The sequence below is a fragment of the Aedes aegypti genome, chromosome 2, assembly GCF_002204515.2.
Source record: "Aedes aegypti strain LVP_AGWG chromosome 2, AaegL5.0 Primary Assembly, whole genome shotgun sequence".
Taxonomy (NCBI): domain Eukaryota; kingdom Metazoa; phylum Arthropoda; class Insecta; order Diptera; family Culicidae; genus Aedes; species Aedes aegypti.
In genome coordinates this window covers 288,943,444-288,967,701 of record NC_035108.1, presented here as the reverse complement: position 1 = coordinate 288,967,701, position 24,258 = coordinate 288,943,444, and the positions used below count along the sequence as shown (strand labels likewise).

Genomic DNA, 24,258 nt, shown 5'->3' with positions numbered 1-24,258 from the left:
GCAATATTTTCTATATTTGTAACAATATTTGTTATACTTACAGTATTTTTTACCTCAAACACACAAAATTGCAACTGAAGAAACTGAAATTATAACTGAGTAATGCCAAAAAATAGGTATTTATTGGCTTCTGTTTGCCGTTTACAGTTTTATTTCTCTTTTGGCATTTAATATCTTTTATGACTTCATCTTGAATGTAAGGTTCCATAGCTTGTTCATTGTTGCCGATATCAATTCTGCCTTCAGATCTGCTTTAATTACATTAGTTCAACAATATCTCGAAGTTCTACTAGACGGCCACTACTGTTTTATATTTTTATCGATATTATCCCGATGTGATAAAGAAAATTTCTATCATAATAATTGCTTCTGGCACATACTACGTTCAAATATGTGAACCAATATCATATAATAATGTAATGATATCTTATAATCTAATGTTTGATTAAATTTTGTGTCTTAAAAAATGGTTAAAAAAGGTGTAGAAAATAGTGTACCCATTTCACGAACGAAAATTCTCCAAGGTTAAGAAGTTAGGTCTGTATTTTGGTCACATATTACTAGAGTGAATGATAAACTATAGTTAAAACAAATTACCATAACCATCTATGCTTATTTTTGTTATTTATCATATGATTCCCAATTGAGGAAACCTTTCTATGATAACATAATCATAATGAAGCTTCGGGTTTCAAGTGGTGTTCCGCACTTTCCACATGTTGGTCTAGAGATGTCGATGGAAGTTGCATATCGGTGTGGGTGGTAATGTTCAACTAGAGCGTAAAAAGAAAGATTGCGGAAAATTTAAACTGGGGCACCCCTCAATGAAGCTGAACACGCCCTCGCCAGGACTGTCAGCTGGAGGACAACGCTACTACTGCATTAAATTTTCTTCAGTTATTTCCTCTCCTAGCCTTATTCTACAACATATGCCGAAGTGCGCAGGCAGCAAACTTTTTCCTTCCGGACATTGCTTGCTGTAGGCAGTTGTTTAGCTTCATTGGGTCAGAGGAAAGGGTTCGACCAGGTTCGAGTAAGAACAGCTTTTGGCAAACTTTCACGAGTTGAATAACAATAAGCTCCTTTTCGGCAATACAATTTTTCTTTATTTAACTTGCGCACCGGGCTGCTTCACACCTTGTTATACCAGCAAATTGGTCCTTTCCATTACTGTGTTTCAGCGAACACCGTTCGATATCAGGCATAGTTTTGCGTCCAACCAATTATGTAACTAAGCATAAACAGAAATACCGTATTTTTTCACACACATGTATGGAACCGAAAATTTCGAATTCATCAACACATGGGCCAGAACCATTGTTTTGCTTTCCCATCTGAAGAAAAACGTGATCAGAGATTTTTGCTTTTTATTTTGAGAGGCGACCTCGATAGCTATTTTTTTTACCGACGATAGCCGTTACATTTTACCATGCGATTATTATAATCTCATATAAACAAGTTTGTGCTGTCTCAATTTGTTTATACAAATGAAGTCAGATTTTGGCCACGGCCGTTTTTTTTAATTCTCCATTAGTTTCATTCCAAACATTACATTCATTTCTTATATCTAGGTGTTCTGTGTTAGACAACACTATCATCCTAATTTGGTAAAACAAAATTAAGGTTTCATTACAATTTGGCTAACAACATTACATTTCATTTGCCGTAGCAGTTCAGATGAGTTGATGCCACCTGCTTATAAGAAAAAAAAGTTCTCAATTGATTTAACCTAACTTAACTTCAACATATATCGCATTAATCGTGGCAATAGAAGATAGCCTGAAATTATTAATTATTTTATTTGACTTTTGCTCCAATGTTTCAACATAGGATATTCTATGTAAATCATTAGTACTATACCAGAGAGGAAGCTTCAGAATCATTTTCAAAGTTTTATTTTGAATCCTCTACAGAAAGCTTCCTGGTATTACAACAGCTAGTCCGTATTGGTACAGCATACAGCATGGCTAACCTGAAAATTTGTTTGAAGATCAAAAGTTTGTTCTTATACAAAGTTTTGATTTTCTATTAATAAGGGGATAAAGGCATTTAGCATATTGTTACATTTGGTTTGAATGCTTTCAATGCGATTATTGAAAGTAAAATTTTTATCTAGCATGAGCCCTACTTAACTTCATCTGACCAATTTATTGGAACCCCTCTCATCGTAACAACCAACATGTCCACTTGAAGGCTTCAAATAATGAGATTTTGGTTTATGTGGGAATATTATAAATTGAGTTTTGGAAGCAATAGGAGAAATTATCCATTTCTGGAAGTATTAAGAAAAAATATCTAATTTTTTTTTGCAATCACCTACAGCTGACACGCAAGCTTCGTCCTTTGGCGAAGAGGCCTGTGTCGTCCACAAACAAAGATTTTTGACATCCCTGAGGTAACTCAGGTAAGTAAGATGTGAAAATATTGTATAATATTGGTTCAAAAATGCTGCCTCGAGGAACACAGTGTTGAATGCTTTTTCTATGTCTTGAAGAGCAAGACCAGTAGAATAGCCTTCAGATTTGTTGGAATGAATCAAATTTGCTACATGTAAAAGTTGATAAGTGTTCGAATGTCCATGGCGGCATCCGAACTGTTCATTGGCAAAAATTGAATTTTCATTGATGTGGACCATCATTCTGTTCAAAATGACCTTTTCAAAAAGTATACTGATGGAGGAAAGCTTCATCCATAATAGTTTTTCATAAGTAATTGGAATAAGAGTATTAAAGTAAATAACATGACAGTTTTCAGTATGCAATTTTTTACCATGCCATATTATATTGGAAATTTTTCACCATGCCATATTATGAGAGGAGACAAGAACTGTCTTGTACAACTCTCCAGAAGAGGATACCATTCTAACTGGTCGATGTCTTGATATATCCGGCCGCAAATCCAGTTCCGGAATAAGCAACCTGCATGCAATAAGCGGGAGATGGCCAAATCTTGTTGACGGTATTGATCCGGCCGGTTCTCATTCATGATTCAATACAATTAGTTTAAAAAGGCTACTCCGTTAACAGATTTTTTTAAGTCCGTTCCGTAAACAACAAGGCCACGAAACGTCGAACACTTAGAAATTTTACGTTAGCAACCGCGGCGTGCAATTTTCTATGGGGCTCTACACAAAAATCAATCCCTCTCTTTCGCTCTACCATGAAATTAGTAAACAACATGTCCAGTAAACGTCAAAATCTTATACAAAATCAAAACAGTGCATTTCCCCATGGGATATGTGACATGATGTGACATGATGGGACATGATCAGAATCTAAGTAAGCGTAAGTACCTACTGGATAAACAAGTAGGGCTATAGATCAGAATTGAGAAATATCCTGAAAAGCACTCATCGCATGAAATACTGTCGTTGGAACTGGTTTGCGAATTATTCTACGAGCAATCTGTGTCATTAAAGTCACCAATGATCAAAACAAATATATATTGCGAGTCAGTTTGAAGCAAATTAACTTGGGGTGTACAGGGTGTCCGCAAATTATCCGTACAAACTTTGAAGACCTGGTTCTATATAATCAAGCACAATAAACTCAATATCCTTGCATGGTTTTAAACATTGGCTTATTATATTCTTAAGAAGTAAGTTCGACACATTTCCGATTTCAAATAATTGCAAAACAAAACCAAATCTATTAAGGTGTCTTAAAGGGAGCTGTTTTCCGAGCTTTATGGCGGAAGAGAAATGTCCATAGAACTCACTGGATTTGAACCGTACAATTTTCTATTTCCAGTCTAACTTGAAGCCACTAACCTGTAGATTACGTCAAATAATAATAGGACATTTGGATTCATCTCTTCTAGGTTTTAGGGATAACACATCTCCAGTATGACTAGCGGCCCTCGGGAAAAACGTCTTCGAAAAAAATAAATTTGCCTATCTCAGTAACAAGCAATCAATTCGAAATTTTTTAAAGTTGTATTTTGTGTTAGCATATAGATGTATCATAAAAGGTACATGGACATTGATTTTTCATTGCTTTCAATGCGAGATCATCTTTCCAATATTTTGCTGTTCGGATAATTTGCGGACACCCTGTAGTGCATTGAAAAAGAAAATAGGCAGCTATGCAAGTATATTTACCTAGCTGTGATTCAACAGAAACACTCAAAGTTCCAAAAACTTTGGTTTGAAATGACGAAAAAAGGTGGATGTTTCATACCTCTATTAATGATGGTAGCAACTCCACCACATGCTCCATCTAGGCGATCATTTCGATAAACAAAAAAGTTGCGATTTTTGAGGTTTGGATCCAGGTTCCTAATAAGTTTCTGTAATAACTGCTATAGGGTAGAAGCACCAATTATGGCTATAGTACCAATTATGGCAATAGTGGGAACAAAAAGAGATTTTTCTTATTGTTTCACTAGAATATAACAGCTAATATTCACAGGAATGATAAACCTATTTGTTTTTTTATGGTAACTGAACCTTGATAAGAACATTCGTGCAATAAGCTTCAAGGGGGCATCAAAAGACGATTTCTCCGTAGCTTACAACAAAAACACGTTGAAGATAGTTTCTCCTTTTATTTAGTGGCTTACACAATTGTTTACTCATTTACTTGCGTATTCCTAGGAATCCTGTAATGTTTAAGCAATAACACACTAAAATCAATTCCGTCATTATGCGCCTTACCCAGCTCAAACCCACGTTAATGAGTACTTATAAGCTAACGTGTACAATCCAAAATTGTCAGATTTCCCAAAAGTGTCAGATTCCCAAAAATGTCATTAATCATGTTGGCCACGGTGCATCAATATGTGGTTGACAAGCTTGGAGGGCCCGTGATAAGCTTCGAAAAATGATCATTTGAAAATTTTGCTTCACACATATGTTACTTTCTTAGCAGTTTGCTAAAGGACACCCGTTACTAAATCGTCCCCTTGATGCTACAACAAGATAACTCGAAAATCAAAATTTTGAGATGTGCAACGTTGCAAATATGACCGTTTTACAATGTGATGGTTAATTGCAGAGAATATGATTGGGAAATAAACTTCAACTTATGTATTTTGAATCACACGCTTATGAGCTGTGCATATTTTGCAGATCTGTTTGAGAATAATGTTTTGACATAATGAAGTCAAAAATTGCAAATTTCAAGTTATCTAGTTGTAGCATCAAGGGGACGAAATTTATGTTTTCATTCGGGACTACGAAGCTGCTGATGTTTTCTTCGGTTTTCTGTGAGAAAAACAAGGAGAGATATATTTTTTGCTTTTTTTCACGCACACGGTGACAGTTCTTTACGAGGTTTTCCATAAGTGCGAGTGCTTTGTAAATCTCTTTTTGTTTCGTAGTCGCGAATCCGGTAAAAGTACTTCAACCGATAAATGTGTGTTGCCTAGTGAGAACAAATGAACAAATTTAGCTGGTGAGCAAATCAATCTACTGTTTAAAGTTGAAAATTGTATCATTTCCCCTATGTCGATAACCGGTACAAACAGTGTATGAGAGCCCAATTATGGCGATACTCTGGAGGTGGTTTGTTTACATTTTTTGGTCAGTGAAATAAAAGAAGTAAAGCTATTTTACGGGTGATTTCCAAGACAGGACGGTTTTGTGAGGCATTATCTTCATGTTTTGTATTCAATTACAAAGATTTTTCAATCACACGATCGGAAACGTTCACAAGCGGAAGATGCTAATTTCATGGTACCGGATACCCCCGTTGGTTTGACCACATTTAATCTGAACACTTTTTAATATGTACCCCGCTAACTTGCACATCGTTCAGATTAAAAATGGTTCAAAGCTCATGGTGCAGAGTAAAGTGAAATGGAACGCAGTGGAACGGATCGCAGAATCCAAACAAAACGGTGAAAGAGGTAACCAGAAACACGTTTCTAGGGTGATTAGATGTTCAAATTAAAAATGAACCCCGATGGTTTGCATGAGGTACCGTTCAAATTAGCGGGGGTGCACGGTAGAGAGGAATTTTCAGCGGTACTCGAATTTTGTATTTTCGCTCTTCCTTCGTTAAAATTGGGCGCTGGAAAGGTAATGTGAATTCATTAATGCTGTTTTGTAACATAATTTGCATTTTCCCTACATTTTGACTCCTTTTCGAAAATACATTTGCTCCCATGAACCCATTGCAATAAATTGATTTAACATCTAAAAATTGTATGAGCAATCACTTTATTACGAATTAGCGTTGCATTATCATTTGATCTGCATGGCGTTTGAGTTTATTTCGTGCAAATATTCAATATTCCATAATTGGTACGAGTGTAAGGAACGCTATTGGCATAATTGGTACGTAGACAACGCCTTTTAAAACCAATTTTTGGAAGCATAAAGTCAATTTAGTACTAAAACTGAAAATTCAACTGTTTTGCAAGGCTTCAAACTAGTACCGTTTTGTCTCACATTCCGAACACTTGGTTTTTGTATGACGATTTGGTTGAAATGTTCGTTGAAATATGCCATCAAATCACATTGAACGATAGTCAATTGCTATTCAATTTTAACATCATCAAATCTATTTTATACCTCGGGAGTAGTGATGATTCTTTAGTTTGAGGTCAGTAAAACATGCTCAGATAAATTTATTTGAGAAACGATTCATTTGAATACGATTTATTCGTGCTGTTGGGAATTTGAATCAAGGTGTTCAGAATATGAGACAGAATTAACGCAATGTTCGGCATTTGAATTAAAATGTTGTTCCATATTTTTACGTAAAAACAATACGAAACTAATTTAAATAAACAATTTTATCGGCACACCCAATAGTTAACAGATGGACTTCACAAAGAAGTGATATTTTTCATAAATATCTACTAATTTATGCTTATTTTATGCATTTGAAGTCACAATTGGCCTTAAGTGTTCGGAATATGAGTCAAAACGGTAATTAACACCAATAGATCATGCTTACGTTTTAGAAACGCGGTTAAAATTTGATTTTTATCCATACTGTTGACGTATTGCATCCATAATTGGTACACCTACCCTATGTATGTTATTTGCTATTATAAAATTAAACAGCTCGTATGGGGTCATGCACAAATTACGTCACTTTCCAAGAGGGGGGAGGGGGTCAAGCCAAGCGTGACAAGCCTTACAAAATTTTCGAAGGACTCATACAAAAACGTGACAAAGGGGGGGGGGAGGTAGATGGTCAAAAAAGTCGAAATTTAGCATGACATAATTTGTGTACCATCCCTATTCTTTACCATTCAAGGAATAAGCATTACAATTGTAAATATCCAAACATTTCTCGGAATCCATTAGAAGAACGTACGTAATCCAATAACAATTTCATTAATAAATTTACACCATCTCGAACTGTTTCAGCCATAGTGGTGGCTATTGTATCGTTTTTATTTTAGTTAGCATACTGTGCCTATCAACGAGCACTGACATGGACAGGCTAATGTGCTGATGTGACAACGATGTCTAGTATTTGTAATGATAAATATATGGTGAGTTTAAACGGGGTCCGAGGAAATAAGGGACAACTAAAAAGTTTGTCATGTTTCAAAGGCAATGCAATAAATTATTCGCAAAACTGCAACGGGATGGTGGGAGATATTTTTTGTATTTATTGCTCATTTTATGGCTCTGTGGCACTCAGGGCTGCATTCAGTTTTAGGAAAAGCTCTGGGCTGACTAAAACATGGGGGTTTCTTATTGGCTAATTGGTTTATCTTAAATCAATAAGTACAACTATTCGAACGTTGTTGTCTGCATTGCTAATGCCAGTTCCAATCTCCGTTTCTGTATTTAACATATTGTTTTAGGTTATGCTTGTCTTATTTTGCGGCGCCCCCTAATATGTGGGGACCACTCGACTTCAGGATCTGATGCTAACAGAGAGGAGTTGTTCAGTGACCCAGAAAGTGTTGAGGGAACATTTTTCGGTCGTTAATTATTGTTTTATTCGTAAAGGGGTGTGGGACGACGACATAACTGATGTGAAAAGCTACGAGCTGGCTTTCACTCGTACCACACATCTCAACAGGAAAACTTTCACATATCTATGTAGTTGCATCACAAGCGGATGTAGGCTGTAGGAGAGTGGGTTGCAAGTGTAGTTTTCCCGGACGTATTGTTTGAGGCGTTGGCTGGGCCAATGAATTTAATTTAATCAGCATTAGTTAGAAATGGACGAATGATTTTGCGGAAACATTGTGTACGTGTTTTTAATGGCAGTGTGACCTTCAGCCAGCTGCATAACCAGAACGTGCAACGATAGAATTTACAACTTTGATTCCATCGGACCGGCATCAAATGGGTTTCCTTATATGTGGAATACAGTCGAAGTGCACGCCTACCTACCAGTTGGTATCAGTGCTGAAATGCAATTTTATGGGTCACACAGAATTGCACTTTGCTATTCGAGACGATACAGTAGGAACCGGTACGATTTACAGCAGGTTACTATAAAATTGGATTTGAATGTGCAGCAACTGCATGAGATGCCACAGAACGATAACAATTGTGCATGCTTCACTACAGTTCAACTAGTAACTAATGGTTTTCGTTCGCAAAAAAGTTGTATTTCTCAAGGTTTGCTGCTGATCTCTTGTTAATTGGATACGAACTGTTCAAGTTTCAGATTTCGGTATATTTTCCAGAGGGTACTAAGCTCCCCAAGTTTGTAACTACTTCTAAACTACTTGTTTGGTAAGCCCAAAAATACTTGGTCGGAAGCATCGACATACAATATTTGTAAAAATACACAATTCTACACAATAAATAATTTTACTAATGATCTAGAGAGATAGAGATTCTTTATAAGTAATTTATGAATATTTTTATCTTTATTAACCATGATTTTTTGTCTGTCTTCTCAAAGAAGTCATCACTATAACAACTATTCTCGATTCGAACCAAGCGTCACTGCGTAAGATGCGTCTATACTAACTGCTACTACAGGTCCTTCTAGTAAAGAGTATTGAGAACGTTGATACAGTATTGAGGAACTCAAATGGCCAAACGCGCAGTAATCCAACAATACAATGCTAAAGGTGTGCTTGGTGCAAAATTTGACAACGAATGTTCTCAATTAGGTCTTAGAATAATACAGTCAACTTTCCATAGCTCGATATTAAAGGGATGCAAATGTGATCAAATTTTCATTATATTATTTATAATTTTATTTTCCAGCTTCTATATTTTTATAAACCTATATGTAGAGCATGAGCATGGGCATAGATGACGGTACAATTCGTAATTGCTCCGTGATTGACCAGAACAATCGAAGTTGCGCAGAGATATAATGAATGGGGCTTGGGATTAGTTTACCATGCTTTATGTGTACAAATTGAGAGCTCCAATTTACAAAAGTCAATAACGGCGCCGGCCACGTCCTAACGGTTATCAGGGAGAGGAAGGGAAGTTAGTTAGACAACCGCTGTTACTAGAGACCGAGTATACCTCTGCATCTCCACAGTTGTCATGGAAAGGATATTGGATTGGTGGGGTAAGGTAGAGATCTAGGAGTCACCAATGTTTGGTGATGCGATCCATGGTATAGAGACACCTAATCGGATTCGTGATATAATTCGATAATCGCATTGTACGCCGAACAAGTATTCATCACTCGCCCACGCAAAAGCAAGCGACGCGATCAATAGATCAAACACTACCCCTTCCATATTTATATGAACCTGTAGAACAAAAAAAAACTGAGACTGCATTATATCCAATGATCAGAACTGAAACTTTGTGAACCTAATGTTTGAGTTAATATAAAATAGTTCACCTAGGGGACCTGCAACAAAAAAAGATAAAATGGTAGAGGTTTGGAATCTTCAACAAGTATTTGGGAATAAGTTGCACTATATGTTGGTCCCTTTAGGTTTGATCTAGATGTGTTGTAATTGGTAAGCTTTATTTTTAGATAGAAACATTCTGCTCAAAACTTCCTGCTGCAATGAAACATTTTTGACACTTTTTTTTGATAAAATAAAATTTAAGCTACTTTTTTGCCTATGAACCACCAATCTGTTTACCTATAAACTAACAATCATATCAATCACATTTAGCTTTTCGACAGTAATTTGTTTGCAGTAGTCCGTAGAAATATAAATGTTTGATTTTTTTAATTAAAAGAACTACCGTGAAGGCCCCATACTCTGCGCACTTAAGGCTTTTCATAATTCAAACAATTTTAATTAATTGAAAACAAAACACAATACTCTGAAATTTTGGGAGCAAATACTTATTGATCTTATGTATAAGGAAAAAATATAAAAGCTTCACTAAGTAATGATTTTTATTGCAAATTTTTAATTTTTCTCAAAGGTGTCCGTGTTCCTAACTTTGCGCACTCATTTTTGCAATGTTCCTTATTCTGCGCATTTAGGTTCCTAACTCTGCGCACTCGATAAATTCTTTATAACAGTTGAAGTATTTTACTAAAAGCATTACTAGAATTTAAACACTGAATTAATCTTCATTTTCCTGCTTTATACGGCTTTACGTCCCCAGTGGAGCGTAGAATGTCTTTAACGTCTTTTTTGCGTTCACCCTTGGCATGTAGAGGAAAATTAGCTTTGAATGTTTATGTATTTTCACTAGAAAATATAAAAACCAAATTTTCTTTGGTTCGGTTCCGATCCGGGTTTAGTATTAAATAATTGTCTCGGATTCGGGTCGGATCCGGGTTTGAAGAAAATAAACCTGGTTCTGGTTTGTTATATGTGAAACCCGAACATTTCTACTAAATACGAAGAATAGTTTGAGCGAAAGGGTATATCCATTCTTAATGTATTGTTCATCACTCAATCGAGAAGTATTGCCACTCTGTATAAGCGTGACGTAATTAATGAATGATCCCTATTACAGATCAATAACAGTACTTTATTGGCGTTTCTTACTCAATATTGACTCATGAAATTATACTAAAAATCAAAATTATTTTATTGCATGGTTAGGGAGTATTCCAAAATTACGTCCATCGTTCAGGGGAGGAGGAGTCTACGAAAATGTGACAATGCATGCAATAGGTACTGTAAAAATCACGACAGAGGATTGAGGGGACAGAGTGTAGAAATCCTTAAAATATTATGGACGTAATTTTTTAATCTTCCCTTACTATGATGGTCCCCTCAAACAATTTTTCAAAGTATTTCTATTCCATATCTCGATGGTGTCGACAAGTCGATGGTTCCCTTCAATATCGACCTCTGGAGGGTTGATTGTATGTTGAAAATAACGTTTTATAACTGCTGCGCATAGTAAGGAACATAGTTGAAAAATGGTTCCTTACTATGCGCACTTAAGAAGAATAAGAAAATGAAGAGAAAATAAGTTGCACTTTACCAGTGATGATTGCTCGATACATAAACTAGTGCCTACGTACTAAAAATCTGAAATATGTTCTCTTTAATTTGCTTCAAATGACTTAAGTGATGATGTACTCCCTTAGCATTTTCGCTAACGGGCAGTCAATTTGGACGTTTTTCAATATTTTTAAAGGCATTTATTTTTTTATTAAAGTAATAAACGTAAATTTGTCAAGAAAATTCTTCGCGTACTTTTTTATTACTATTGTAGCAATACATGAACAAACAAATTTAAACAAAAAATAAGTATTTTACCAGATTTTGGTGAATTTAGGTAAAAGTGCGCAGAGTTAGGAGCTGCGCAGAGTTAGGGGCCCTCACGGTACAGAGATCTTGGTTTTTACCTGCTTGCCTATAAATTGCCCTCTTATTTTTGATTCAAGAAAATCTATGCGAAACTGTACATTTTCATCATGTTTTCCTGTAAATAAATAATCCGAGCAATTGTAATTTTCACGTCATGAGTTCACTTTTAGAAAGTTAGTGAATATGTTTTGTAAGAAAAAGTTATTTTTCAATACACACAAAATTACCCTTTAAAAAACTACGGAAATACTTATTGTATTATAACTGTTTGCCTAAAAATAGGGTAATTTTAGATAACATTCATAATTTAGTATAATTAAAAAGTAATTTATACCTCATAAACTGCATTTCATTGGAATTTCTATTTATAGGCAAACAGGTTAATAATCCATGATTTCTTGTATTTTTCAAAATAAAATAAATTTCGTGAGTAATAAAAAACTTATATTTTTCTATTTCTTCTCAAAAATATTCTCCGAATTACTATACTTCTTCTTTCTGGCGTTACGTCCCCACTGGGACAGAGCCTGCTTCTCAGCTTAGTGTTCTTATGAGCACTTCCACAGTTATTAACTGAGAGCTTACTATGCCAATGACCATTTTTGCATGTGTATATCGTGTGGCAGGTACGAAGATACTCTATGCCCTGGGAAGTCGAGAAAATTTCCAACCCGAAAAGATCCTCGACCAGTGGGATTCGAACCCACGACCCTCAGCTTGGTCTTGCTGAATAGCTGCGCGTTTACCGCTACGGCTATCTGGGCCCCACAATTACTGTACTGTTAACAGTTAAAGAAAAAAAGTATTTATTAGTTATTTTTAGTAACATAAATTTTGGGTGTAATCAATAATTTTTATATATGCTCATAAATGTTGGACTACTGCAATAAAATTACAGTCGAAAAACTACTTGTCATCGTTATAAATTTTGATTCATAGGGCAATAGTTGAGAAAAAAAGTGTTTCTTAGTTTTTAGTACCATCAAACAAGGTAACTTGCAACAATTTTCAACTTCAAAGCTATATGTATGAAAAATTGGAGGATTCATCTGAGACTTAAAACCATCTGGTACCCTAATCGTCACGTAAAGAATACCTCGCGGTATTAATGGATCATTGAAGGCAGTTTTTGTCAGTGCTCACTGCATCAAAACAAAGGCGCCACTGTATAAGGGATTTAACATTGTGACAGCATTGCTGCTCTGTCAAACACACAAGGCTACGGTGGCGCTATCTATGCTTTCCATAGCGGCCGTTTTAGTTATTTTTATGATCCATTGAATCAGTATTTGGTTTTCTGGGATCAGGAGAGATGAAAAATATACATTTTTAATGCTACCCCTGATGTTGGGTAACATGCAACACACAGTGCTACCTAAAGTACACTATTAAAAACTTAATCTATATGAAACAGGCTACTCTACTCCTCAAAAACTATTTATTATAGATTGAATTATGGTTATTAAACCGATTCGATTGAAAACTCCTTTGACATTGCATGGGGTGTTTAAATGGGAAGATATCAATATCGCATGCTTATCTAGAACACTGCAGGTTTTAGCAGTTGAAATCAGCGATCTACACACATTTGTCTCGTAAGGGATATCAGAAATTAGTTTTACTTTTTTTTCAATTAGGCTGATACAAATATTAATTTTCTTTTATGTCACCCCCCTTCAAAAATCCGAAAATTTTAGAGGGGAGAAAAAGGAAGATTCATCATTTTTTTTTGACATCAGTTAGGTTTTTTTCAATTTTCTAAGTAAAATACAAGTAAAATAATGATCCAGAGGACGTTTGTAAAAAGTTTAACAATTATCGTTGAAAATAAAAATTCGAAAAAATGACTTTTTTCATTTTTATTTTTTTGTTCCTTATTTGTTTTTACCCCCCCCCCTCGTACCTTCCAAGTGGTCTCGGACATAAAAGAAATTTAATATTTGTATCAGCCTTATTCTTGATTATTCAAATCTGAAAAACCTCAAATAACCACATATTTTAGTAAGATTTTAATGCAGCTTCAGTTAACAAAAAACTTGAGGATATGGACATGAGAAACGTGAAAAAAAATCCAAAAATCAGCTGAGATATAGCCGATAACACTGCAAAACACGTTTCTGTCTCAAGTACCAAAATACCCCTACTTACTGAATTATGATGCTGAATCCATTGCTGTTTTCAAAAATATCATAGCACGTCTAGTTTTTGAGATAAAGACTGTTGAAAGTGCAAAATTTTAGTATTTCAGACAACTTGCATGCAAGTTTGCGAGCTTGTATGCCAATTTATTAGATTAATTTGCCACAGAATTCAAACTTCATGTGTATAACAGTTATTATCAACAAAGTTTATAATACTTTCGATGCTCAAAAGTTGTTTTTTGATGATTTACAAAAGTATTGTATAAGAGAAACGAAGAATTTTGTATGGAGATTGCAAGCATGTTGGGAAAATCGATATGAATTAAATTTAACGTGCAATTTCAACCAAATTATATCTAAAATGAAAGAATCATATTTGGCATGTTTACTGAATTAGATCGCAAAAAAGTTTGATAAATCAAACTTTAAATTTCACGTAAACCTCAATGAAAACAATGTTTTACACACCTTTGGCGACCTGTAGCTAAAAATTGTGACGTGCAGGTGCATTCCTGAGAACGGCATTAGATACAGCAACACAAAATCTACTAGAGACACATTATTCGATCCTTGAGACACGCAAAAATGTTAATTTTGTTACGCTGTGTAATCCATTTAGTTGTTTTTGATCCCGGGACTCGACGTAACTTTTTTGATGCCTGGACTCCTAGTGTTAACAATCAACGTAATTACAAACATTATTGTCAGCTAAACAAAGAAAATTAAGCATAAATAGGGAGACTTGACCCCTACGATTCTTTGAGTGATGTAGATATTTAGCTTTAGTTTTATTTTAATTGAAGGTACTCACCTAGCCCTTTCCATTAGTTACGTCAATCATTGTAATGATTGTAAATCGTTTTCACTACACATCACTTATTGTGAAAAGTTACACCAATTACACTGCGGAACACGTTTTTGTCTCCAGCATCAAAATAACTCTATTTACTTAATTAAGGGTTGCTGAATCCATTGCCGTTTACAGAAATATCACAGCACGTCTAGTTTTTGAGATATTGGTTGTTGAAAATGCAAAAATTTACTATTTCAGCCAACTTGCATGCAAGTTTGCCAGCTTGTAAGGCAATTTATTTGCTTAATTTGCCACAAAATTCAAACTTTGTGTGTATAACAATACTTATCAACAAAGTTTATAATATTTTTGAAGCGAAAAATTTATTTTTTGATGGTTTATAAAAGTATTGTATTTTGCCATATAAGAGAAACGAAGAATTTTGTATGGAGACTGCAAGCATGTTGAAAAAGATCGATTTAATCTAAATTTATCGTGAAATTTCTACCAAAATATATCTAAAACAAAAGTTTAAGTCCTCTTTTGCATGCTTGGTGGATAATATCACAAACAAGTTTGATAAAATATTCTTCAAATTTTAGGTAAACATCAATAAAACCAATGTTTTATACAACTTTGGCTACCTGTAGCTAAAAATTGTGACGTGCTGGGAAATTTCTGAGTACGGCATCAGATTCAGCAACCCCAAATCTACTAGAGACACATAATTTGATCCTTGAGACACGCAAAAATGTCATTTTTGTTGCGCTGTGTTATTGTCATTAAGTAGCTGAAAAAACGTTAATCGACCCATTACGTTGTTATAGAAATTTTGATATATTTTTATACTTTTAGCTGATTGATAGTTGGGGAAAAGCAAGTAGGAGAGAGACAATTAACACAAAACCCAACTGTCTGTATTATGTTGCGTATATTTATAAAATTTCTCATTAGCAAACCATTCTATCGATCTAGCGGTTGTGGTATCGAATTCCTCCTCATGGTATTGGGAAGAAAATAATATGGGGTGGGATGCGAGCCGCCGACCGAGAATTGTTCTTATTTGGCTGAACATTTAATGAGCACATGGTTCAGAAGATAGTAGATGAAGTATACAGTACTAAGGATAAGAGCTACTCATTAGCGTAGGGTATAAATAGACTGTTGTGAATAATGAACGATTTCGATCAATACAGCTCACATTTTAGATCTAATTATAGGCTATTACAAGTGGTCTGAAAAGCGTTATTATTAAATCGTGTCTTATTAATTGTGGGTTTTAAAATGCATCTAATATCAGTTTCTGAAACATTAATTTATTACCATTTCTGATGCGATTTTCCCTGTTTCTATTTTTGCAGGCACCAACTCATCAATATCCACGCACAAGGACCCCCTGTTTCCCGAAGACTTATTCACGCTAGAACAACGTCGTAATGGTGCTGTTGTGTTACACATTCTTGGCGTAATCTATATGTTTGTCGCACTGGCAATTGTTTGCGACGAGTTCTTTGTGCCTTCTTTAGACGTGATCATTGAGAAACTGGGCATTACGGACGATGTGGCCGGTGCGACCTTCATGGCGGCCGGAGGAAGTGCCCCAGAACTATTCACCAGCGTGATCGGCGTGTTCGTTTCGTTCGACGATGTCGGTATCGGTACAATTGTCGGTTCGGCCGTGTTCAACATCCTGTTCGTTATCGGTATGTGTGCGTTGTTCTCCAAAACCCTTCTAACACTGACCTGGTGGCCGTTGTTTCGCGATTGTACGTTCTACAGTGTTAGTTTACTTACGTTAATCTATTTTTTTCGTGATAACTCGATCGAGTGGTGGGAGGCGCTAGTGCTGTTTATAATCTATATCGCGTACGCAGTGTTTATGAAGTTTAACCAAACAGTGGAGAGATGTGTGAAAAAGATTATCTATAAAAATAAGGTGACCAGAGTACGAAGCACTGATCAACTTATGCCTGCAGTAAGTAGTTGAGGATGCATGTAATTAGAGGACACGTTATTGTTTTCCGTTGTTTTCCTTGTGTTAGTTTGAATCATTTTCAGCATTAACACCATCACGATTCCTCAAGTTCATCACTCATCTCATTTCATATCAGTAGCGAATCGCTTCACAGATTTCATTAGATTAATTAAATCATTACCGGTTTAAATATCGCTGACACATGAATGGACAGGTGTTTCTGGCTTCTAGCTACTACATTCGTTGATGTGGCCAGGTGAAACTACGAAAGCGGCGAAATGATTGAATCAATATTTGGCATGCTGTTGCAATGCAGAAAAGGACAGACTGACAGAGAATCCGCTAGCGCACTACAACGCTGCAGCTGCAGCTTCTGTTGAACTGCAGTAGCATGTGCCTGTCGTACGTGTCGTTGCACTATAGTACATGATGCAAGTTTTGTGCCTTCAGCTTAAAGTTTAGATAAAATGTATTTTTCAAAGTTTTTGCTAATAATTTGACTCTTATTATGAGAAACATTTATTGGAGAAATTCAGTTTTGATGAAAATTACATTGAGTGTTTTCCACGTAAATCGGTATCCTGGCACATAGTGCACTGTCGTTGGAAGCGGAGATCTAATTTTCATTATTTAATAATTCGAGCGACGAACAGAGGCAGAAACTGCAAAAGTGTCATTATCTTTTGTATACTGACGGGTTGATGGGTCTGACCGCAATTGAAATGAAATTTTCAGAATATTTGCAAAGTTTTCCAACTAGTGGCAAAGATCAAGGAGCTTTTGTCCTTTGGTCTCAACAACTGATTTGTTAGTAACGAGTAGATGTTTTATTTGAATTTAAGGTGTGGCCCACTTAGAATTGGAAAAACATGTTTGGTTTTTACAACGAATCTGGGTCGAATTTAGAAGCTGAACCGTCTATGTTTGCTCTTTAGCAGTAATAACACCACACGATTTTTTCGCAGCGTAGTTTGGACGCACTTCCACGAAAGCGTCGGGCAGTTACTGTGGATCGTCAGCTGTGGATTAAAGTCAGGACCATCGATCCAAATCCAAACATTTCAGACCGCGATTTGGCCAAAAAGTTCAGTGCTGCCGTGCAGTATCGTGCAATGGATTCGACTTCGGATTTTGAAGCCTACGATCATACCATGTCAGCAGACAACCAAATAGGGAACAAAATTAGAGCAATGTGGCCATATTCCGTACCATAAAGCTGTTTGATCAAATGTGGACGGAATTTAATGATTTTTCCATGATGCGTGATACCCCAATTGACCCGAATTCAGCCCCGTTGTTGACCCCAATTCAGCCTAATTTAGAGATTTTAGGCTATTATGAAGCGGAAGTTAAGAGCGAATGGAAGTATCGCCAAAACATCGACGAACTGTAAACTAAATAGGATGAACTCGTCAAAAATATGGCTGAAAATAGTGTGCGCCAATTATTGAACATTTTTTCGTGTAAAGTCTTTCTTGCAAAAGGGGATAATTTACTTTTTTTCCTTTGAAGCCTACATGTAATGCTAGATTTGAGTTAAACAGAATTATTTTGTGTTGTTTCAATTCTAAATGGGCCACACCTTATTAAGAATATACAAAATTAGCTCAGGTGTTCTCGGACACTTTTGTTTTCAATTTATAATTCAAGCAGTACTATTCTGTTGGTCTTAATTTTATCACTAATTGGAAGCCTACAATTAAACAAGCGAAAAAAAAATAAACAAAAAGGACATGTTACATCTTCAAATCTTTATCTTCAATTTTAAAACCAATTCCTCGTTTTGTACAAATATGCATTAATTCCAAGCTACTAAACTACCCGAGCAGGCGAAAAAAGCTTAGCAATAGCAAATTCTTATACAGGGGAAATTACGTATTTACGTCAGTCTAAGCCGATGCGCTTCTTTTGTAGTTTTCTCCGGCAACAGCAGAAAATTTACGTGTGTTAACTACAATGTATTTAAAAAGTTTGGTATAATTTGTTCCTTTATGTTACGGTGCGAACAACTTTTAGTAATTTTATACTTTTCATACAAAAGCGAGTATCTTTGACAAAATTTATTTGGTTAAATTTTTGTAAAAAGTGACAAATTTCAGAAACGATCAGGGCTTGATTTCCGGACGGACCTTTTCGTGAAGGAAATAGTCAATAAGTTTACAACTGTGGAACCAGGCTCAGTATGGATGTAATGCCAAAACGAAGATAGCGAACGGTTTGGACGCGAAGACGGTCTTCTTTTTCTTCACTTTGTGCTTACAGCAAGCCGTTAATACCCCGACATGAACATTTCAGCCAAAATATTACGTTTGCATCACACCGAAGCATAAATAGCCTTTTGAGTGAAATTTCATGCCAGAAAATGTAGCATATTTGGTTTTCCAAAAAAAAAACATGCACGTACTCCACCAGAAGTTTATATTTAATTCATAAATTCATCGAGGTGTCCCACCGCACAGTGGTTCGATCTAGAACAAATGTCGGCCAAAACCTCAAACTCGTTTTGAAATAGCTGAAATCATATATTTGACGTATTTTATGCCATATATTAGTATTATGGACTTTTATTTTCAAATGTGTCTTGTTTTGAACTGATAACACAGCGTAACAAACATAGCATTTTTGCGTGTTTCAAGTATCAAATAATGTGTCTCTAGGAGATTTTGGGTCGCTGAATTTGCTGCAGTTCTCAAAAATGTTCCAACATGTCACAATTTTTAGCTACATGTCGCCAAAGTTGTATAAAACACATGTTGTATCAATGTTTACATGAAATTTAAAGTATATTTTATCAACTTTTTTGTGATTTAATCCACCAATCATGCAAACAGGACTTGAACTTTCAATTTAGATATAATTTGATTGTAATTTTAACCATTAAACTCAGTTTAAATCAATTTTTTCAACATGCTTACAGTCTCCATATAAAATTCTTCGTTTCTCTTTTATGGTATAAGACAATGCTTTTCAGAACCACCGAAAAATAACATTTTACCAAGAAGAATTATGAGCTTTGTTGAAAAGTATTGTTCAACGCATGAAGTTTGAGTATTGTGACAAATTAAGCAAATGAATTGCCATACAAATTGGAAAACTTGTATGCAAGTTGGCTGAAATCGTCAAATTTAGCATTTTCAATAGTCAATATCTCAAAAACTAGATGTGCTATGATTTTTTTGAAAACGGCAATGGATTCAACAACCCATAATTGAGTAAATAGTGGTATTTTTATGCTTGACACAAAAAAGTGTTCCGCAGTGTAATTAGAATATACAGGTTTGGACCATACATTTGTATTTTTTTTTAATTTTTCATACAAAATGGACAACTAGTAGGCTAGTTCTCAGTTATTTACTAACGGATTTAAATGAAAGGATCACAGCATGTCAGGCATAGCTTGAATTTTAACATATATTTTCGAATATTTTTTCCATTCCTAACTCAAATAGTAAAAAAAAACTCGACTTATGTGAAATTTTTAACGAAAACTTATAAACGATTTATTCAAAGATATGTAAGCTCCACACAAAAACAATCATATGCAAACTTGTTCATCTCGTCTAAATTTACAACTTTATTTGTTAAATATTCCAAGTATCCAAATTTGTAAAAAAAATCACTACGAACTCGTGATTTGAAAGATTTGAAAGATTTGAAAGATCACTCAAAGATATATGTTGAAATTCCTGTGATGTCTGAAAAACTGTAAAAATTTCATGCAAATTTATCCATAAATATCTCAGATCTAACCCTGCCTCAATGCAAGTATCATCCATTTTGAGCCTGATTTTCATGTCTATAGCTTCAGTCTGATTTCATACTTACATTGGCAGCATCTGGAGGCTGCTTTCGAAGGAAATAGTTCCGTTCGACCATGTTAATAAGACAAGGTAACTCGTGTTATTTCATTTGGTGTATTTATTCAATAACAGTTCAAATTTTAATTCAAAGCACTTCAATACCATAATAATACTAATTAGAGGTGTGGACAATATTTAATTAAGGTATAATGCCAAAATATAGTATAGGTCCACCGGTCGAGATTTTTTTTCGTAAAGTAAATTTTCCCAGGGCACAAAGTATCATCGTACCTGGCGCACGATAAACACATGCAAGAATGGTTAATCGACAAAGAAAGTTCTGAGTTAATTACTGCGGAAGTGCTCATAAGAAATATAAGCTGAGAAGCAGGCTTTGTCCTAGTTGGGACGTAACGCCAGAAAGAAGGTGAAGGGAAATATAGGTGCGAGTTATTCTTTCCTCCTAGGGATGCCATTCATGGCTACTATGATTACATTGCACGTACTAGCGAATCACAGGATTGTTATTATTCAACTAGAATTGCATACCGTGAACATTCAAACGCGTTGAAAGTGGTCTATCGCAAGTTTTCGCAAAAAAGTTTATACCCTACTTGAAAGCCCTTTTTTTAAGCTTTTGAATGAGCTTATTCTCATCGTGGGCATTCGCGGGCTACTAATGTCTTAGGGTCCATATTATAAAAAATAATATGTTTTTTAAAGAATTTTTTGCCTAAATTTACTTTGTATAAATTCAATGAAAAATTTTATTCAATTCAGGTTTACTTTATGTACCTACAAACAACTTCTTTGAAGATACCATGGCGGTTAGAGCTCTCTTTAAATTCATAAATAGCTTTTTTTCTATCTTTATTAACGAGATTTTTAGCCTTGGGCTAGTTCATCTCAGGACCAACGGCTTTACTTCCCTTCCGAAGGAAGTCGTCACTAAGACAATTTGCGTCATAAGTGACTATTTCGGGGATGGAATTCGATCCCAGGTCCTCGGCGTGAGAGGCGTTTGTTCTAACCACTACACCAGATCCGTCCCCCCTCATAAATAGCTGGTGAATTATGGATGGCATTTATTAATTTTCTTGAAAAATCATGTCCACGGTCCACTCAAAGAGCCGTATAAAATTCAAAATTCAATGAATCTGCCTAAAACTTTAGATTTAAGCCACCAATATGATAAGGAAGTCGGGAAAAATATTAGCGTTCGGAGAAAACAACTTTGATTTTTGAGGTTTTGACCGCCTTTGAACCATAGTGCGGTGGGGCAAAAGTTTGCTGGCTAAAACACAAAATATCGATATTTTTGTGACAGACATACTTTATACCAGCCATAAGCTTATGTTTGCATAAAATTACAAATTAAATTTTCACCTAAAAATAGATCAATAGACACGGACATCATCTCCAGCCCTTTAGCTGCACAGACTGTAACTTAACACTAGACAATGGACAAGCATGCTCCAGTGGCATAGCCAAGAAACATTCCTAATGAAAAGTTTCAGTGGCTGAAGCGGGAATCGAACCCACACCCCATGAAAAAATGCGATCAAATGCTTGACGACACCAACCGCATAGTCATGAGGCTCACAAACAGCTCCAAATAGAATTAATTGTAATATACCAAAAAAATTAAATTTTTCACAAGAATAAGTAAAAAAAGCAATTTTGATGCTATTCTTCGCCCAATCAGGCAAATTCCAGTAAATTTAGAGATAATATGCGGATTTTAGACAATATTCAAATTTTCCCGCGAGATATGCCCACTATGGGCCAAAAATTGGTTTCCAAACATTTATGTATAACTGATACACCTCAAAGCATCCTTATGATAAGTCTATAAACGCCCTTACATAAAAAAGAATGTTATTATATTTTCATTTTATTCCATGCATAAAATATTGACCGAAATTTACAATTTTCTGATCCAAAAACAACAAATAGCCATAACTTTTCCAAATCTCAATAGATTTCTATCATTTTTGGAGAGAAAGTCCCTTACTTGAATAGCATTCTAACCTGAGCGAGAAGAGACAGCTCACTGACAGTTGGCATGTTTTCTTGCCTTCTTCGATTTCTTTTTCTAACTATTGGTCTCTGCACTGTTTTGATTTTGTATGGGATTTTGACTTTTACTGGCCTTGTTGTTTACAAATTTCATGAAAGAGTGAAAGGAAGGGGTACATTTTTATGCAGAGCCCCATTGGGTAGTGCACAACGGTCAGATGAACTTATTTTGGTCAAAATCATATTCATTTTTTGTTGTTCACCATTGAAAAGGATATTAATATAAAAAAATTAAATCGGTTTGCAAACACACAACTATATTTAGGTATTCATTTTTTTAAAATGTGAAATCATCGAAAATCACTATAAATTTCAATTGCGTTAACTTGAATTTAGACGGTTTTTCACGCTCAGCTTTTCGAATTTGTGGTTTTCCAGTGACAGTTGATTGGGGATATAATACAAGCGTTCAATATTTCTAGGTTAGCACTAAATGACAGATTCAGCTAAATAAACGACTCCGTGTGCTTATTTGTTATCTGCTTGTCCTTAGTGGAATTATAGAAAAAAAAAATGTTTGGAAAATCCCTGGATTTTTTTTTGTGTAGGAAATTTGAAGTGTATTTACTAGTGAAATTTTTCCAGTGTCCCTTATGTGATTTGTTGAAAAATATCTCTATAAATTCAGAAGTAGTTCCTATAGGAACGCTTGGAAAATTATAAAAAGATTTATTTAGATGGTTTTTTTGCTTTAGATTTGTTAAACATCCTTCATGAGTTTTTTTTGCGCAAAAAGCCTGATGGAATTGTTGAAGTCATTTTTTAGAGATCTTTAATAGTAACGTTGCAAGATCCCTTAAAGTAGTCGCTTGCGTAGAATCTAAATGAATTTTCAGTATTTCTTAAATAAACCCTGTGAGAATTTCAAGTGTAGTTTTTCAAAATTGAACGCCTGAAGAAATTTCTGCATGAGACTTCGGAAGGATTCTTGGAAAGATTGTTGTAAAATTACATGGAACAATAACCTGGGATTACTCAACGAAAGTCACCGAATCATCAGACACTCCTTGAAACAATTTCTCATGAGAAACACCAAACAGAAATCATTGATGACATTCTTAGAATACTCTCAGAAGAAACATCTGAAGTTATCTTCTTCTTCTTCTTCTTCTTCTTCTTGGCATTTACGTCCTCACAGGGACAGAGCCTGCTTCTCAGCGTAGTGTTCTTATGAGCACTTCCACAGTTATGAACTGAGAGCTTTCTTTGCCAAAGTTGCCATTTTTCGCATTCGTATATCGTGTGGCAGGTACGATGATACTTTATGCCCAGGGAAGTCAAGGAAATTTCCATTACGAAAAGATCCTGGACCGACCGGGATTCGAACCCAGACACCTTCAGCATGGCTTTGCTTTGTAGACGCGGACTCTAACCACTCGGCTAAGAAAGGCCTTATATCTGGAGTTATCTCTTGGTGATTTAGTTTGGAATAAATAGTAGTTTTGCTGACAAGATCCTTGGCCGAAATTTGTGAAGATTCATGATCGATATTTTCGCAGATTATTTGCAAGTTACTTGGTGAATTTCCAACGTATAACCTCCGCTTTCTGCTCCTTTGGCTACACAGTGCACAACTTATACAGTGATCTATGAACTTCCGACTTTGGACACTCAACCAGATGATCGCAAGAGAAAAAAAGTTTCCCTGTTTTTTTAATTGGATCATTGCCACCATCACGCTGTTATTCGGAATATCTCATAACGCAAATCAATTGAAACAATTCAAATGCTATGGGGTCTCATCAGGGAAACTACCCGCACCGTTGCGACGCTAGTGGAAATTAATTTAATTATTCAAGCAATGTAAACCAAAATCCAATCATTGCATGTTACATAGTTGTCCAG

At 35.4% G+C, this 24,258-nt stretch overlaps 1 protein-coding gene across 2 annotated transcripts in view; it reads left to right on the top strand.

Moving 5' to 3' along the window:
- LOC5565354 (sodium/potassium/calcium exchanger Nckx30C) overlaps nt 1-24,258 on the top strand; it is a 253,928-nt gene that overhangs the window by 31,465 nt on the left and 198,205 nt on the right. For both annotated transcript variants that reach the window (XM_021845299.1, XM_021845298.1), the window contains exon 2: nt 15,921-16,534. In XM_021845299.1, coding sequence (XP_021700991.1) covers nt 15,921-16,534 — 614 coding nt within the window. The remainder of the gene's footprint in view (nt 1-15,920; nt 16,535-24,258) is intronic.